General features: G+C 44.6%; 1 protein-coding gene across 5 annotated transcripts in view; it reads right to left on the bottom strand.

Annotated features, from left to right (window-relative positions):
• Nucleotides 1-18,041, bottom strand: part of BBS1 (Bardet-Biedl syndrome 1) — an 82,948-nt gene that overhangs the window by 13,146 nt on the left and 51,761 nt on the right. For all 5 annotated transcript variants that reach the window (XM_030218933.1, XM_030218930.1, XM_030218932.1 and 2 more), the window contains exons 14-16: nucleotides 7,377-7,535; nucleotides 6,904-7,037; nucleotides 1,063-1,197 (exon numbers count right to left, since the gene is read on the bottom strand). In XM_030218933.1, the coding sequence (XP_030074793.1) occupies nucleotides 1,063-1,197; nucleotides 6,904-7,037; nucleotides 7,377-7,535 (428 nt within the window). The remainder of the gene's footprint in view (nucleotides 1-1,062; nucleotides 1,198-6,903; nucleotides 7,038-7,376; nucleotides 7,536-18,041) is intronic.

Below are 18,041 nucleotides of genomic sequence, written 5' to 3'. Positions count from 1 at the left end.
TCCACTAGCCGGGTTATAACTGTTCCTATTTTGTAGTGATGGGGATATATAGGTGGTTCAACAGTTATTTATTATTATTTAATAATTGGATTTTGCTCACACCTTTTTTAGTAGTAGCTCAAGGTGAGTTATATTCAGGTACACTGGGTATTTCTGTCCCAGGAGGGCTCACAATCTAAGTTTGTACCTGAGGCAATGAAGGATTAAGTGACTTGCCCAAGATCACAGGAAGCAGCAGTGGGAATTGAACCGGCCACCTCTGAATGTTAAGACTGGTGCTCTAACCACTAGGCCACTCCTCCACTCCAGTTGTGGGCCTAGGGTACAAGATGTACATTCCCTCTAAAACTATATGACAGGTTCTCATTGCTTTTCTCTAGGTAACCCAGCATTTGTGCATTGCTCTCACATGTTTGTTACTTTCACCTGCTGCTAACTAAATAAACAAGCTATTTTTATAATACTTGGCCCTAGTGTCAGTTGCTTGTCAGTATCACCGGAACTGTGGACTTGAATCCATAAGAGAAGGTTTTCATAAATCCCAGAGTGCTAATTGTAATTATACTACTGTTCACGTTCCCAACTGCACCCTCCTCCGATGTGAACTGTTTTGTCCCCACATGCCCTTTGCACACTGCTTACCATTTTCGTGTAATTTTCACAGGGTGTTCCTCACCCCTGACCTAACTTTTTAATTTTCATAGGGTGTTCCTCAACCCTGACCTGACTTCCTGATCATTGGATGCATGGTTTTCATAAGGAATCGGAGGTGTAGTGAGGGCAGGCAGCTTAATACAAGCCCATGCTTATGCAGGACCTGAAGCAATTGCCCCTTCTACCCATAGATAAAAGTGACCCTGGCCTGAAGACAGAGAGAGAAGCAAGTTGGGGTAATATCCAAAGATGAATGAACTGCAGAGTAGAGAGAGGGGACAGGCAAGGGAAACAGATACAGGAAATACTGAGGAGACAAAAGGAAATAGCAGGGTAATAAAAAGATGTAACTTAATTTACAGACACTCTAATAGCAGAATCAATACTGAGACTTTTTACATATTGTACCTTAAAGAAGGAATTTTTCATGGAGTAGAGGTGTTCATCATAGAGAAAGCTGATGAGCAGGTGAATAGACGGACGATTGACTGAGGTGTTCTGGATGTTCAAGGTCAGTTTGAACTTAGGGCCAATTCCCTGAACCTGGAGGCAAAATTTTTTTTTTAAGAATATTTAACAGCACACTGTAAAGAACTTCTCTTCCAGTCCTACTTCTGACAACAAAGATCATTGATCATATTTAAGATCTGACTGAAAACTGTATGGGGAATGGAAACAATTGGCATGTTGCTACTAAAATAATATTCACTAATTTATCTAGAGATGAAAATGATCTCTACCGTATCACAACACTGGAAACTGGAAAGCTTGCAAAATGTAACCAATACCCCTGGTGCTCTGAAAGCTTAATTTCCATATGTTAACATGGTATCTCCAGCTTCTCTCATGTTCTGAGCTTCAGTTGCTGCTGAGGAAACTGGGTGAACTGATGACTACAGCAATCACTCAGCATTACTACAGGTGGTGATACTGATAACCTTTGCTAGGAAAGGAGATGTAATTTTACATCTGAAAAGTCAGCATGAAAAGTTATGGGACCAATTTTCAATGAAATCTAGGCAGCTATGAAAGAACTTACCAAACTGACTAGGATGAGTAACTAAATTTAGCCTGCTAGGTTTGCCTAGGTGGCCAACTTCAAACGTTCAAATTCTGAACAGGCTTAGGAGCTTGGGAAGTTAGGTGGCCAGCTCTGATTTACAGTGCTAGCCAGTGATCTTGGTCAGCCAAATTTAGGCACGGCTGTAAGAAAGCCTATATCTGGCTAACCTGAGCTTCTCTTCCAAAGGTAAAGAGAGTGGCAGATAGCAAAACAGCAGCACCCTCCACCCAAATGTAAATGTGCAAAAATGGGGGTGGGGTGGACAGGGAATTTCACAGGTAAAATGGGAAGTGGGTTACTGGCCTTCTTCACATCTCCACAGCTCTCAAGCTCTTCAAACTCTCCCCAAGCTGTGCCAGGAAGAGGATACAGTCATCTTTTCCCAGGTAGGCATCAAACATTCCTCTATCAATGGGGGGAAGTTCCCTTTGAAAATGTGTTTGCAAGACTCACACAGATTTGCCATCTCCTTCAACAGTTTGATTATTGCCCCTTTAATTATCATTTATTTAAACTTGCTATACCACATCATTTGCCTCACAAGTCTAGGCAATTAACAGTATTACAATCTGATTAAAAGAAATTCAGAAAAAGAAGTCCATTGAATAGCAGAAAAGCGAAGATACTTACCTGTAGAAGGTATTCTCCGAGGACAGCAGGCTGATTATTCTAACAACTGGGTAGATGATCCACGTCGGCTCAGGAATCGGCATAATAGAGCAAAAAATAAAAGTTTACCAAAGCCTTCTGGTGCGTGTGCAGCCAGCATGCGCGGACTGATTTCCCACCTGTTGTGCAACCGCGTGCCTCAGTTAAGTGTTAAAGCAAAAAGAAATAAACAACTCCAACGGGAGGTGGGCGGGATTGTGAGAATAATCAGCCTGCTGTCCTTGGAGAATACCTGCTACAGGTAAGTATCTTTGCTTTCTCTGAGGGCAAGCAAGCTGGATTATACTCACAACTGGGGTATCCAGTGGTGTGCTGGAGCCGGCTCGCATCGGCTCTGCAGAGCCAGTTGTTAATTTTTGAACAATTTTGCGAGCCGGTTGTTGTGCTGTCAGCCGGGACTTGAAGGGTTTTTTCCCCCACAAATTGCAGCGGGAGGCTGGAGGCATGCATGCCCAAACACACCAACTGTCACCTGATATTGGTACATGCGTGGTGTGTGGCAACCCTGCCTCCTCGTGCTGCACTGCAGGCAAGAGATTTGTGTGCTTGTGGGCTGGTTCACCTCAGCAGCACTCCTGATCACAGCTCAGCTGGTCGTGGAACTGTACCGTCCAACACTCAACTTGGCTGCCCCACTGCTGTCCTCCTGAGACAGACAGGACAGAGGAGACAGGAGAACCCTGCTGGCTGCTGGGGTGATCGTTCATTGTTGCTACAGAAGTGCACAGCAGCATTACCTGGTAAGAACTTAAGCAGACTTGTTGCTGGGCCCGTTTGTTGGGGGAGGACACGTCAAGTGGAAATTGGTTTGGGGGAACATTGTCTCCTGCCCCCCCTCAAAACACTTGCACCATCCAAGTTCTGATTCTCTCTCCCCTGATGCCCTTCCCACTGCCCCATGCGTTTAATTTGAACTTTTTGTCCCTTCAGTTTCTTCCCTCCCACATCCGCTCCCTCCCTCAACCTCTCCCCCCCCCCCCCGCTGCCGTCCTACCATACCTGCAGGCAGTGGTTAAGACAGGATGCCAGCGTCGGGGTCCTTCTGCTGCCATATCCCGCCTATTCTGACTCAACTTGCTGTTTCCACGTAGGCAGGATGCGGCAGGCAAAGGACACTGTCGGGACCAAGGAGGTTTGAAGTGATGATCCGCCTATCTACTCCACGGTAGGCAAGGAAGCCAATTTGGTTAATCTCTGTTTTCACTCCTCTGCACAGCTGTCATCTCCTCTAGTACACTCAAAGCAAACAAACCTATGAGCTGCTGCAATGCTGCATCCACATTGTCGTTCTTTATTGTTTGTCCATCTGTAACAAGTCTAAAGCTGTTTCAATTGGATAGGAGTAGTGCCTTAAAAGGCAGAGATCAAAAGTTTTTGTTTACTTATTGGACAGCTTTTTTATTATTATTTATGCTTTTATTCATTTTACATTTATGCAATTAACATAAATTACACATTATAGAAAGGTTACCATGAAAATTCACTGAAAAAAGAAATTTTTTTTTTTTTTTTTACAATTTAGTCCACAAAATGTTGATCCAAGAACTAGGAAATAGTCAATTAAAAGTAAATTGATACATATAATCGAGAAGACGGAGCCTAGAGTGTTGCAGCCGGTTTAAGCGCTAGCAATCAAGAACTACTGCAGTACTATTCTTTAGATGAAATTAATTCTATTAACTTCTTTGGTTCAAAGAAAATATAATTCATAGTATTCAAAGAAACACAACATTTACAGGGGAACCTTAACATAAAGGTCCCTCCTATATGCAGCACTCTCTCTTTTAACAACAAAAATTGCTTTCTTTTTCTTTGAGTTTCTCTGGCAAAATCTGGAAAAACCTGAATTTTTGAGGCAAAGAAGGGTGAATCCGTGTGGCGAAAATAAAGTTTGAAAATATTATTACGATCTAATTGCAGAGCAAAGGTGACCAAAACTGTAGTTCTTTCAGTTATAACCTCCAATGAAGTCTCAAGAAATTCTGTTAAATTTAAACCAGATTGGGGATTAATAGGTAATTTTTCCCCTCCAGCTCCTGAAATATTCATTGCTTTAGTAATAGGTGGATATCCCTCAGAGGGAATACCAAGTACTTCACTAAAGTATTTTTTCAACGTCTAGTGCTGGAATGAGAGGGGATTTAGGAAAATTAAGGAAACGTAAATTATTTCCCCTAATCTGTTTTTCTATATATTCCATCTTTCTCTGTTGGAGGTTACTGTCCTTTATCAACACAAGCGTTGAGGAGTTCACCATTTTAAGATCTTTATCAAAAGTCTCCATTTTTCTAGATTGCTCTGCAAATTTCATTACTAACTCACTTTGCAAACGCTTTAGATCCGCCACTTCACCACGCAAAATACCTGAAATTTGTTGCAGGTTGGAATTCGATCCTTGTATTGCCTCCCACAGTGATTCCAGTGTAACGGTCGCTGGTTTAGTCAAAACTCCAAGGCTCACGGAGGGTTCATCAGGATTTCTTTCAGACAGAAGTGCTGTCTGGGCTGGCAAACTCACTGGCGTCGACGCGGCTGCGGGACCTCCACACATAGCCGCTGGAGACCGACTTCCGGACTCAGTGTGCTGCTCACTTGCTCCTGCCGCTTCTCTTCCTGGTCTTGGAGGGGCCGTTATCGAGGGAGGACTCAAATAGACTCCCTCAGCGCTCAGGTCAACTTGCTCTCCTGGACCTCCCGAAGCGATCACTCCGGCTCCCGGCGTTTGGAGTCCCGACTCCTCTAATGTCAGCTGCCGCAAGAGAGGGGGTTCAACCCTGCCTGTGGAGGTAGGCAAACCGGGTTTCCCCTTCCTCTTTCCCATTACGGGTCCGTGGATACTCAATTGAGCAAGCTTTCAATGGGTGTCAGGAATTCTTTCCCGCACGTCTGCTCAGGCAGCCATCTTGGATCCAACCTCTGGACAGCTTTTTAAATTTATTTGAAAGCTTCCCATCTATATATATAAAACTCACCCTCAACGTTCTATTGTCTGACGTCACTGAAGCCAAGGTTCATAAGTTCGAAACTCTGAAGCCACGAAAATCACAGTCTCGGGGCCCCTCAGAATTTTTTGAACCCATATTTTGTAAGGAAGAATGGACAGTAAATGTCAAGTCCCAGAGTGACTCCAATGTCTCTATAATTATAGAACTGCCTTACCATGTAAATGCAAGAGGGTTTTAACAGGAAAGAAGTATGGGCAGGCCTTGGGCATTTCTCCCACTTAGGCTCGTGAACTTAAATTTATTCCTGCTACTGACATGGAGTAACTGGGCACATCTATATGCAGGTGTGTACCTGCCAATGTACACTAGTATTCTATGACAAATTATGCATATAATTGCCATTACAGAATAGGTTCACAGCCCCTTTAAAGTAGGCACCTAAATTGTGGCACCCAGTTATAGAATCATCCCTAAAGTTACCTTGATGAGGAGTGATCTCAGTGGTGATGCTCAGGATTGTCTCTACAGTAAATGGTACCAAGGCTGCGAAGGAAGTTCTACCCCTCCTCCCACCCCCCACCCCAGCGGATGCAGCCAACAACACTTATATTTATTAGGTTTGTTTATACCACCTTTCCTGATATACATAGCAAAACAATTTATAGACTAACATTCAAGGAAAGGAATGCCAACAATTTTACAGGAAAGGAAACAGAGAAACAAAGCAGAAGACCATTATTGGATATTTAAGACATAAGAGAGTACGGGAAGGTCTATAGGCAAAGAAGAGTAACAAGTGCAAATGCTAACTCCTAGTGGGACTCACCATTCTCAGCCAGTCCCCCAGAGTGAAAAGGTGGGTTTTAAGTGCGACCTTAAATTTCTCGAAGGATGATTTCACGTGAAGAAGAGATGGTAAGGTATTCTAAAATTATGAGGCAGTGCCGCCGCTGCTGCTGAAAGCATACATCCACTGCAAGACCAATGCTGGCAGTAGCAGACCCCCTCCAGTCTGGCTGGGCATGCATCCTGCCCATATTTTGCAACAGCCCTGAGTGTAATACAACTGGGCATATTAGAGGGGCCAATGGATCTAGGTTGACCATTATTCACTATGTTATTAAACAGCTCGAAATATACATGGGAGATAAGTGACTCATCTGAGGTTGCTCAGTCAGAGTCAGGGATTAAAACACATGGGTTGGAGTCCAAAATTCCTTTGCTCTCAACCACCACTCTTTCTTTGGACATTTATTAATTTAGATATATTTACACCTTTTAGTTTAAGGCATGTTATATTCATGGACAGGAGGTATATGCAAGCCCCATTATTGTCAATGGTGCCTATTTACTAAACACAACTCTATGTGTTAACATGTATTAGTGAATCAGGCCCCCAAGTTTGCACCCAAGGCAATAAAGGGCTGAAGTGAGTTGCCCAAGCTCACAGTTACAGGGAATGTCAACAGGATTTGAACCCTGGTTTCTCTGGTTCTCAGCCTTCTGCTCAAATCACTAGGCTGCTCCTCTAATCCATGACATCCTAACAACCATTCAAAGATGTGGACTCACCACTGCATTCATCTGGAGGGGTTCCTGCTGAACAGATGAGACCGGTGCCACACTGCCCTCCAGTGCCTTCACATAGGCTCGGGATGCCATCAGCCGCAAACGATATAGGTCTGCCTGGAAAATCCGGTGCATTGCTCCAAGGGGGAAATTAAGGAAGAGGCTCAACTTATATAGCTGTAGGTTACCCAGACAAATCTATCCATATTCATCACCTTTAACTGAATGTCTCCATGCACTCTGGCCCTGATCTCAGTCTCTACAATATACTGTACACACTGATATGAACCTCACATTCATTTCTAACTACCTGAGACAGACTGTAGCTCATGTCTGCAACGCTAGAGCAAGAGCAGTCATTACAGGACTGCTACGCTGTGGGCTAGACCAACTCCTGTGAGAATGGGTCAGTCAGGGTTTTGCTCTCCACCTCACTGCATCTATGAGCATGTGTGTATGTTTTACTCTGCACTCACCCACTGCATTCTCACGCTCTCGTAAAGTCTGGTCAACATAGAGCTTGGTCTTCTTCGGAACACTGAGTTTTACACCCTGAGCTAGGGGTGGCCCTGGTGATGTGTCTTTCTCCTCAAACACAGCTGTCCGTTTCAGAATTTTTATAATCAGGCCCCCACCTGTGGAAGAAAAATCTGATTTAGGGGCTGACTTGGTGGCTTAATGACAGCAAAGTTACAGGTATTCTGTGGACAACAGGATCCTACAACCACACTATTGGGCATCATCACTGGGACAAAGTTGATTCAGGAATAGATTCCTAAATATGAAAAAACTCTGGAAAAGCTTTCTGAAGCTAATAGTGTGGTTCAACCTCAGGTGGACTGGGGGCAGAAGTGTGGCTCCATGATCCTGCTGTCCATTGAGAACACCCATCACAGATGTGCAATTTTGTTTTCTCCATGGACAGTGAGGATCATACAGCCACACTATTGGTGACGTCCAAGCTGAGCTACAGAGGGTAATTCATCAACCTGAACACTCTCTAGCCCGTGTCATTTCACAGGCAGGAAGCATATTGAAGCTCACAGTACAGTAGTGTCTGGTGAATGTATGCAAGACAGACCATGTAGCTGCTTTACATATATGTCTCCAACTGAGGTTCTTTAGAGGAGTGCCTTTGTTGTCACTGCAGCTCTCAGGTGACGTACAGTGATTCTGTTTAGTTGCTGCAAAGCTGCCTGGTGGTAACAGAAAGCTATTCAGCAATCCATGAAGATAGAGTTATTTTATTCAATGGAGATTTCTCTTTTTTCCAATCAAAGGATAAGAATAGCTGAGAAAGTCTGTCTTTTACAAAAGTCCTTTGCAAACAGATCTGAAGTACTCTTCTACAGTCTAGATTATGTAGCTTTCAATGATGCTCATCTACTACTACTACTATACATCATTTCTATAGTGCTACCAGCCGTACGTAGCGCTTCACAATTTAACATGTAGAAAAGACAGTCCTTGCTCAAGAGAGCTTACAATCTAATAGGACAGACAGACAGGACAGATAAGGGATAAGGGTGGGACAGACAAATAGGACATATGGGAAAGGGACAATTGAAGAGAGGAAGACAAGATAAAGGTTACAAGCAGGTGACAAGTTAGGAATTAAAAGCAGCATCAAACAGGTAGGCCTTTAACCCGGATTTGAAGGCGGCCAGGGATGGAGCTTGACGTAATGGCTCAGGGAGTCTATTCCAGGCATAAGATGCGGCAAGACAAAAGGAATGGAGTCTGGAGTTAGCGATGGGGGAGAAGGGTACAATTAGGAGAGATCTGCCTAGTGAACGGAGATCCTGGGAAGGAGTGTAGGGAGATACGAGGGTGGAGAGGTAGAGAGGGGCAGCAGAATGAATGCACTTATAGGTTAATAAGAGGAGCTTGAACTGTATACGGAAACGGATAGGGAGCCTGTGAAGTGACTTCAGAAGAGGGCTGATATGGGCATAGCGACTTAGGTGAAATATTAATCATGCAGCAGCATTTTGAACGGATTGAAGAGGAAAGAGATGGCTGAGTGAAAGACCGGTGAGAAGCAAGTTGCAGTAGTCCAAGCGAGAGGAGAGTATGGATGAGGGTTCTGGTAGCGTGCTCAGAAATGAGAGGGCGAATTTTGGCGATATTATAGAGGAAGAAATGACAGGTTTTCGCAATCTGTTGAATATGTGCAGAGAAGGAGAGGGAAGAGTCGAAGATGACCCCAAGGTTACGAGCAGAAGAGACAAGAAGAATGAGCGTGTTGTCAACAGAAATAGCGAGTGGGGGAAGGGGAGAGGATGGTTTAGGTGGGAAGATAAGGAGCTCAGTTTTGGACATATTGAGCTTCAGGTGGCGGTGAGACATCCAGGCGGCAATGTCAGATAGGCAGGCAGATATCTTGGTCCGGGTTTCTGCCAAAATTTCTGGTGTGGAGAGGTAGATCTGGGAATCATCAGCGTGAAGGTGATATTGAAAACCATGGGCTGACGGTATGAAGTAGTGGACAAAAACTAGGTAGCACTGATTAAGGTGAAAGTCCGATACAATTTTCAGAGGAACTTTGGGTAAGTTCTTATGATTACTTTCTTCCTCTAGGTGTGTGTGTATGGAGACTAATATACTAATATATGAATTTCACTAATTCTGCATGCTGGAATTATGGTTACTAAAAACAAGGTCTTCCAAGGCTGGACATTTCAGAAGTGCTTGATCCAAAGGTTCAAGCTGGAAGATGACTACATTTAAGTCCCAAGCTGGAGTTGGCTGTTTTATAGGTGATTTCAAAATTTAAAAACCCTGCATAAATCAACTGACAAAGGGATACCTGGATACTGGTTTCTTGCTTACAAAAGCATAACAACATAGTAAAAGATGGCAGACAAAGACCCACATGGTCCATCCAGCCTGTCCTACAAGGCAGCCAGAGATGCACTTGTCAATCCATGCAGGTTACACTCCTTCATAATCAAATACTGGCATCACAAATAGGGCAGTCGGCAATTTGCCACATTCCAACCATATATAGGGTTATATTTGATCCAATCTTGGAAGAGTGGTTTAAATTGTGGTTGCAGCACAGTCAAATTCATTGTCAATACTTGATAAAACCAACAATCCAACAGTGTTGAAAACTGACATCATTTTACTCACTATCAACCTTAAGGTGTCCGTCTCTCTCCTTCTGAGATACACTCATAGTAACATAGCAAATGTCAGCAGATAAAGACCTATATGATCCATCCAGTCTGCCCACGAAGGTGTCCAGAGTTGTATCTGAACAGGTTCCACTTCTTCATGATTAAACACTGGCATCGTAAACATAGGGCAATCTGCAACTGCTCTTACTAACCTCATATGTGCACTCATAGCTTATGATATGATTACGATAAAAATATGCATACTTGTTCCTGATCTATCTTTGCTATTTTTGGGACACAGATCATAGAAGTCTGCCCAGCACTGGACTTACTTTCCAACTGCTGGAGTTGACCCTAACCAGATCCTCTTTCCATAATGAAGACACAGATTGTAGAAGTTTGCAGAAATCATACCAAGATAAACTCTGAGGATGTGCTGAGGCTCAAACCTGAATGTGAAAGAGGTACTGTAGAATCTTCACTAATGAAAAATGACATGGGCTTTCTTTATGAGTTGTGCACCATGATTCAAACCTCCACCAGTTAAGAGTATGACCTCCTGATTCTTTTCCAGAAGCCAATGAAACTGCCTGCACTGCAGAAGGCACTGGAATCTGATTAACTAGGTTGCTTTCAAGATCCATACTGAGACTTCTAGAGAGCAAAAGATTGGTATGAACTACATTTCCTTCTGCCTGTGATATAAAAACCCATCATATATGGAAGTGTGATTAGTGGCTCTTGCGCCATCTTGGCCTAAAAATGGGAACCAAATCCGTTTCAGCGAGTATAAACAATGTGACAGGATTCTACAAATCTAATACTTATTTTATGAATAGTTCTAGAAATTAACAGAATTGATTGAAATCCAAACATCAGATTTTCTGTCCAAGAAACAGCAAAAGTATTGGACACCAAGCAATTTTAATTGGGGGCATCTGGAGTAGAAAAGCTGGCATTTCTTGTTTTTATCAGATGAAAAAAGATTGTGTGTATTTCCTACCTTTAGAAATTGTTTTCAACTATTGCTTTGTTTAAAGACCACTCATGAGGCTACAGCTTGAGCTTGTCTGCAAACTGATTCTCCTCCCTAGCAAATATGAAGTTACTAAAAAGGTGTTCATATTCAGGGCTACTTTCCATATAAGTAAGGTCTCTCAACATAATAGTCAGGAGCCCATTCCTCACTGTTTGTTGATGTAAAACATAGCAACTCAATTATCCATTCAAATAAGAACAGAAATGGACAGGTGCTCAGCAAATGCTTAAGCAGCGTTACAAATGGCTCTCAGCTCAAAGTGATTTATGTGCAGATGTGTTTCCACCATTGTCCAAGAGTCCTGTGTCTGAAGATGCAACAAGTGATTTCCCCGTTTTGGAGGCATCTGTGGTCAAAAAACAACTGAAATTGAGGAACCCATTTTCCTCTGAGGTGGTTCATTAGATTTGCCCGTTGCTATTAAATCATTTGTTTGAAACGGTTGGTCAGTAGTATTCTGTTTAAAAAAAAAGGGTTGAGGTAATTAGCTCCATCTCAATTTCAGGTAGCACTGCAGCTCTTTCAGGTGCAATTAGGCTAAGGGCATTATATCTGTTGTAGAAGCCATGTGCCCCAACGTCTCCATGAGGTGCTTCTTAGGGGCACATTTCTTTGGTGCCAAAGTACAAACTATATTTTCTATGATTTGTATTCTTGCTTTGGGTAATGAATTCATGAGTGTTGTCATATGAAGCATTCCCCTATAATGCCTACTTTTCAGCAGGGATGAACTATTGTGATTAATCAGGAATTAAACACTTGATAGAATTTTCAAAGTCTTTGCCAGAAACTGACTGTCTGGGGTGTACTGCCTGTTATTAGTTACTTGCTTGGATAAGGAAACACAATGACTCCTTGTCTGCTAAGGTGAGATGCTAATATTTTGTGAAACTCGGTGCTGAAGACAGGCTGAAAGGCAACACCCTGTACTGGTAATGCCTTCCCCATAAATGTGAAATGTAAAAACTTCATATTTAGGGTATGTATATACACATCCTTCAGATCTAGAGACACTAGCCAATCATCTTTCTGCAAAGGAGGACCAAACAGCCACTCGGCAGATCTCCTGTGGGGAAATATGGCTACCTGCCCTCTGGTAGAATGTGCTTTCAATTGTACTGGCACCTGATGCCCCTTGAGAACATAAGCAGAGGCAAGGGCTTTCTTAATCCATCAGGCTATGGTTGCCTTTGATGCTGCTTCTCTATGCTTCTGATCTCTAAAATAAGACGAACAGCTTGTCCAAATGCTAAAACTCCTCCATTCTCTGAATGTACTGCCTGACATCAAGACAAAGCAAACAAAAGTTGCTGCTCCCTTTCCCCTCTAGTCTTACCCAAAACAGGCAAGGAAATACTCTGGTTCACACGGAACGCAAAACCACCTTGGGATGGAAGAAAGAACAGGGTGCAATATAACCTCCTCCTGAGAGAATAGCAGGTCAAGCTCCTTACCAGGTAAGGTTTGCAGCTCAGAAATTCTCCGGGCTGCCAAAATAGCTATCAGAAAGACTGCCTTCAGAGTGACATCCTTTAGCACACTTTGTTTCAAAGGTTCAAAAGGAATATGTACCAACGGTGGACAAAACTAAATTCAGAACTACAGGATATCATAGAGGCTAAATGAACTTAACTCCTCTTAGAAACTGTACCACATCTGGATGTAAAGCCAATGGTTTACTACGGACCAGGCTGCAGTAACAGGCCAGAGCTGACAATTCCATTTTAAAGGATGCCAGCGCCATCCAAGTCATCCCTTAAGAACTCCATGATCCCCACAACAGATGACGGCAAGGGGGCACGCTTTCAATCCTGGCACCAATCCTCAAAGATGAATCGCACTCTAATGTAAGCTGTAGATCTCTTGTGCAACTTCAACATGGTGCCAGTCAAGCTACCTGAATATCCTTTTTTCCACAGCCAAGCTCTATCAAGAGCCAGGCTGTAAGACAAAATAGAGATGGATCCAGCAAATCTGGGGACACCAGAAATCTTAGAGGAACTCCTGTCATCAGCTGAACCAGGTCCCCATAACAAGACCTTCTGGGCCAATCAAGGGGCACAAGGACTAACGTGATCATCGTGTCTCTCAATCCTCCGGATGAGCCAGCCCACCAGTAGCCACTGTCAGACAGGATTTGCACCACCTTTCCTTCCACCAGGGTCTACGAGGTCTCTAGTGATAAACGCGTCACTCTAGTCTACAACCTGTTGATTGACCAACAAGTCTTCTCCTGGGATTATAGGCCTTGTGCCACCTGTCCAAGACAATGGGCACCACATCCACAAAGACTGGCATCTGTTGTCACTATTGTCCACTCCAGAGGCTCCAGGCTGGTGCCTTTTTCCAATTTGAGGCATTGGGTATCCTGCTGAAGGCAGTGATGTGAATGTGTGGACTGAAGACACAGCCATAGCTCTGACATGACCCTCTAGGGCCAGCCCAGTCTGCCAGCCAATTAGACATTGTGTATTTCCCGATGGTGACCCCCACCCTGTTGGGATCAAAAGAAACAATAAGTTGGGCAGACTGTCTGTAGGGCCTAGTCCTCTCCATGTAGTAGGCCAATGCTCTCTTGCAATCCAAGGTGTACAAGCTGCTTTTGCCAGGATGGGCATGAGGTCAGGGAAAGAATGTTGGCAAGACAATCGACTGGTTCAGATGGAACTCTTGACACCACCTTCAGCAGGAACCTCGGGTGAGTGCGGAGGACTACTCTGTTGTGATGAAACTTAGCATAAGGTGAAGCCACCACTAAGGCCTGAAGCTCACTGACTCTACTAGCTGAAGTAACAGGCAACAAGAAAACAACCTTCCAGGTCAAGCACTTCACATGGCTGAAATTCAGTGGCTTGAAAGGAGTTTTCATTTATTTATTTGTTGCATTTGTATCCCACATTTTCCCACCTATTTGCAGGCTCAATTTGGCTTACATTATTCCGTAATGGTGATCCCCATTTCCGGCATGAGGAAATACAAATTGGTATTGCATTAAATGTTCATAAGTGAACAAGTAGATTAGCTGGGTAAGAACGATGTTGAGATCCTATGACACGCGGAGGTTTGACAGGGGGCTTTGACAAAAGCAAACCTCTCATGAAGCAAACAACTAGAGGCTGTCCAGAGATGGGCTTACCTTTTACACGCTGTTAAGAACTAATTGCACTAAGGTGAACCCTTACAGAGTTGGTTTTGAGACCAGACTCTGTGTGAAGGTCTTCAAGTAGGGTCTGTGTAGAGCAAGCAAGGGGATCTAAGGCCTTGCTCTCACACCAGATGGCAAACCTCCATTTGAAAGAATAGCATCTCTTAGTGAAGTCTTTCCTGGAAGCCAGCAAGATCTGGGAGACACCCTCTGAAAGACTCAAGGAAGTGAATTCTAGGCTTTCAATATCCAAGCTGCGAGAGCCAGAGATTGGAGTGTGGGATGTAGAAGTGACCTCTCATTCTGCATGATAAGGGTTGAAAAACATTCCAATCTCCATGGTTCTTTAGAAAATAACTCCAGAAGAAGAGGGAACCATATCTGACAGACCAGTATGATGCGATCAGAATCATGGTTCTGCAGTCTTCAGTTTCAACAAAGTTTTCCCCACTAGAGGATACGCATACGGAAGACCTGTCCCCCAACTGAGAAGGAAGGCACCTGACGATAGTCTATAGTGGGCCTGAAGCCTGGAACAGAACTGGAGAACCTTGTGGTTGAGTTGAATGGCAAAAAGATCCACCAAGGGGGTACCCCACGCTCAGAAGATCTTGTGAGCTATGCCCATATTGAGAGGAAACTCATGCGATTGCATTATCCTGCTCAGTCTGTTGGTCAGGGAATTGTTTTTTTCCCACCAGATAAGAGGCTCGAAGGAACATGACATGCCATGCTGGCGAACCCAATGCCACATCTGGATGGTCTTCTGGCACAGAGGGCATGATCCGGTGACCCCTGCTTGTTGGTGTAATACATTGCAACCTGATTGTCTGTTTGAATGAGTACAAATTTGATGAGACAGCCCATCTCTGACAACCTTTAGAACATTCCAGATAACCTTCACCCAGAGCTCCAGGAGATTGATACCACTGAGAAGCTAGGGTCCACTGAGCTGATCTCGTATGAAGATATGTCATGGGTGTAACATACACTGTGGAAGCCATGTGGCCCAACAATCTCAACATCTGCTGAGCTGTGACCTGCTGAGAGACTCAAATCTTGGAAGCAAGTGCGACAAGAGTGTCCACTCTCGTCTCTGGAAGGTAGGCTCAAACCTTCTGTGTATCGAGAAGAGCTCCTGTGAATTCTAATCTCTGGACAGGGCAAAGATGGGGCAATTTAAAACTAACCCTAGTAGCTCGAGCACCTGAATAATCATTCACATGGACTCCTGAGCTCCATCTGTAGAGATGCTCTTCATCAGCCAACTGTTGAAATATGGAAACACATGGACTCCCAAGTCTGTGTAGTGATGCTGCAACTACCGCTAGACAGTTGGTGAAGACCCTGGGAGCTGATGACGCGAGGCCAAAAGGCAACAAGTGGTACTAAAAGTGATGTGTTCCCAACAAAAATTGAAGATACTTCTGCTGGGTTGGAAGTATCGGGATGCGAGTATATGTATCCTTTAAGTATAGAGAGTACAGCCAATCATTTTCTGAATCACTGGGAGACGAGTGCCCAGGGAAACCATCCTGAACTTTTCTCGGACTAGGAATTTGTTCAGGGCCCTTAGGTCTAGGACGGGACGTATCCTCTGTTTTTTTCTGCACAAGGAAGTAACTGGAATAGAATCCCTGCCCTTCTTCCCCTGGTGGAATGGGTTCGACAGCATAGGCCTTCAAAAGGGCGGAGAGTTTCTCTGCAAGTTCCTGCCTGTGCTGAGAGCTGAATGAATGAGCTCTCAGTGGGCAATCTGGAGTTTTGATACCAATTGAGTGCATATCCGAGACGCAATATTTTAAGAACCCACCGGTTGGAGGTTATAAGGGGCCACCTTTTGTGGAAAAACTTCAGCCTCCTCCCGACCAGCAAGTTGTTAAGGTCGGACAATTTTACTGTGGCTCTGCTCTGCTGGAGCAAGTCAAACGCTCATCCCTTGCTTTGACTGGGGAGCAGCAGGGGCCTTAGGCATACGCTGTTGTCATGAACGAGCAAGCTGGAGCTGAGCCTGAACAGGCTGGCGAGCTGAGGGATTGTACCTACGCCTCTGATAGCCCAAAGCGTGTCACCGAGGACAACGTTGAATCCATAAGTCACCTCGGGGTACGGTCCAACAATGGATGGTCCTGGGGGCCCTGCACAGGTGGAGACCCACTCAACACTTCACTGCTCCCAGTGTCTAAGGGTCTAGCAGCAGCCAAGCTTACCAATGCTCCCGATGCCGGTGCAACACTCAATGCCGATGCCTCCGACCTCATGCCAACATCAAGGATCTTGGCTCCAAAAATCATCTCTCGTTGAGCCTCTCTGGAAATCTGGGTCGGGCCCAAGACACTGTAGACACTAAGAATGGGTGTCCTTCCCAGAGATCGTCCGATTGCGTCAAGTACAGCGCTCAAAGCCATTGGAAACCTTCGTGGACATGGAAGGAAAAACTTCCTCGGCTAAATTAAACAAAGCGATGGTGCCTGAAAAAAGGGCAAGGCACTGCAAAAAAAAAAACAAACAAAGGGAAAATTCCCAGCCAAAGTCAAGACCTAAAAGCGGCCAAACGATGACAAAAAAGAACGGAAACTTAAAACTGGGCAAAATACACTAAAAACATAAGGGAAAGACATAAGGAGCACAAAAAAGCTCTTCAGAACCGAATGTTGTGAGGAGACAGAAAACACGCCCTCTCCTCACCATGGCAGAAAAATAACTGAGGAACCCGCGTCCTTGTGGCAGACAGGAAGGTATACACATATGCACAATGCTTTACTTATACTCATTATAAGACCCAGACCAAGCGATGTGGGTCGGTGTCACCCACTTGTGAGAATAAATAAGACTGCTTGTCCTCGGAGAAATATAGATATATACTGTGACACTTGTGAAGGGTTAGGTAGATCCAGGAGCCAGAACTGCGGACTGGGGCACTGGAAAGGCCGGCGTGGGTGGGAACAATGGAGGGACTACCGATCCCAGCATCCTCGAGAAGGATCACCTGAACCCTCTAGAACTAACCAGCGCTGCAATGCCCCTGACTCCCAGAGGCCACTAGACTCCCTTAGAGAAGGTGAACCAGACTACAACTCCCAGGTTCCCAGGGGGGAGGAGGAGGAGGCTTTTGAGCAGGTTCATGATAAAGATTGGGAGCAGCTGGGGAGAGGGGACAGACAGATAAAGCCTATGGAATGGATGCCTGGGGAGGTGATTACCGAGGCCAAAGAGGTTGGTGAAGGAATGCAGGTAGAGCCCATGCATACTTCTGCCTTAGCCCGGGTGGAGAAGGGGCAATCTCAGGGCCTGTTAGCAACCTTGATGAACCAGTTAATTCACTTCATTGAGAGAAAAGCCCAGAGAAGTATCTAAGCGGGTTCCTTGCGGAAATAGATTCCACCTAGCCCTGGGCTCAAGCATGACCGTTGGGGAGGATACCAAGAGTTAATGGCTGGTATGAATGGGAGGGGGTCCCCTTTCCGCAGGTTGCTCCGAGGTGAGAGTTTGCTAGGGTGAGTGTGAAGCGCTCAGCAGAACCTTTTTGGCTGAATGAACTTTAGGGCTTTTTGCTGTAAAATCAGTTGAAGGTCAAGCAGAGGTATATAAGAGTGAGAATACAAAAGCCACACATTCTCGCCCGTCCATCCCAGTGCTGACGTTTTGCGAAATCATAAACTGATGAAAAGGTTGTCAAGACAAATGTGGGCATTCCCGTGCAAGCTCAGAAGTTTTTTTTTTTTTTCTAGAGGTTTGAGCTCTGGGAAAGCAGACTCGCTCACCACTTGGTTGTGTCAACGTGGTGACATCACCAGTTGTGTGGTTGTAGGATCCTGCTACCCATGGATAACCC

The sequence above is a fragment of the Microcaecilia unicolor genome, chromosome 11 (assembly GCF_901765095.1).
Source record: "Microcaecilia unicolor chromosome 11, aMicUni1.1, whole genome shotgun sequence".
Taxonomy (NCBI): Eukaryota; Metazoa; Chordata; class Amphibia; order Gymnophiona; family Siphonopidae; genus Microcaecilia; species Microcaecilia unicolor.
Note: the sequence above shows the minus strand (reverse complement) of the source record. Positions and strands in the feature narration are given on the sequence as shown.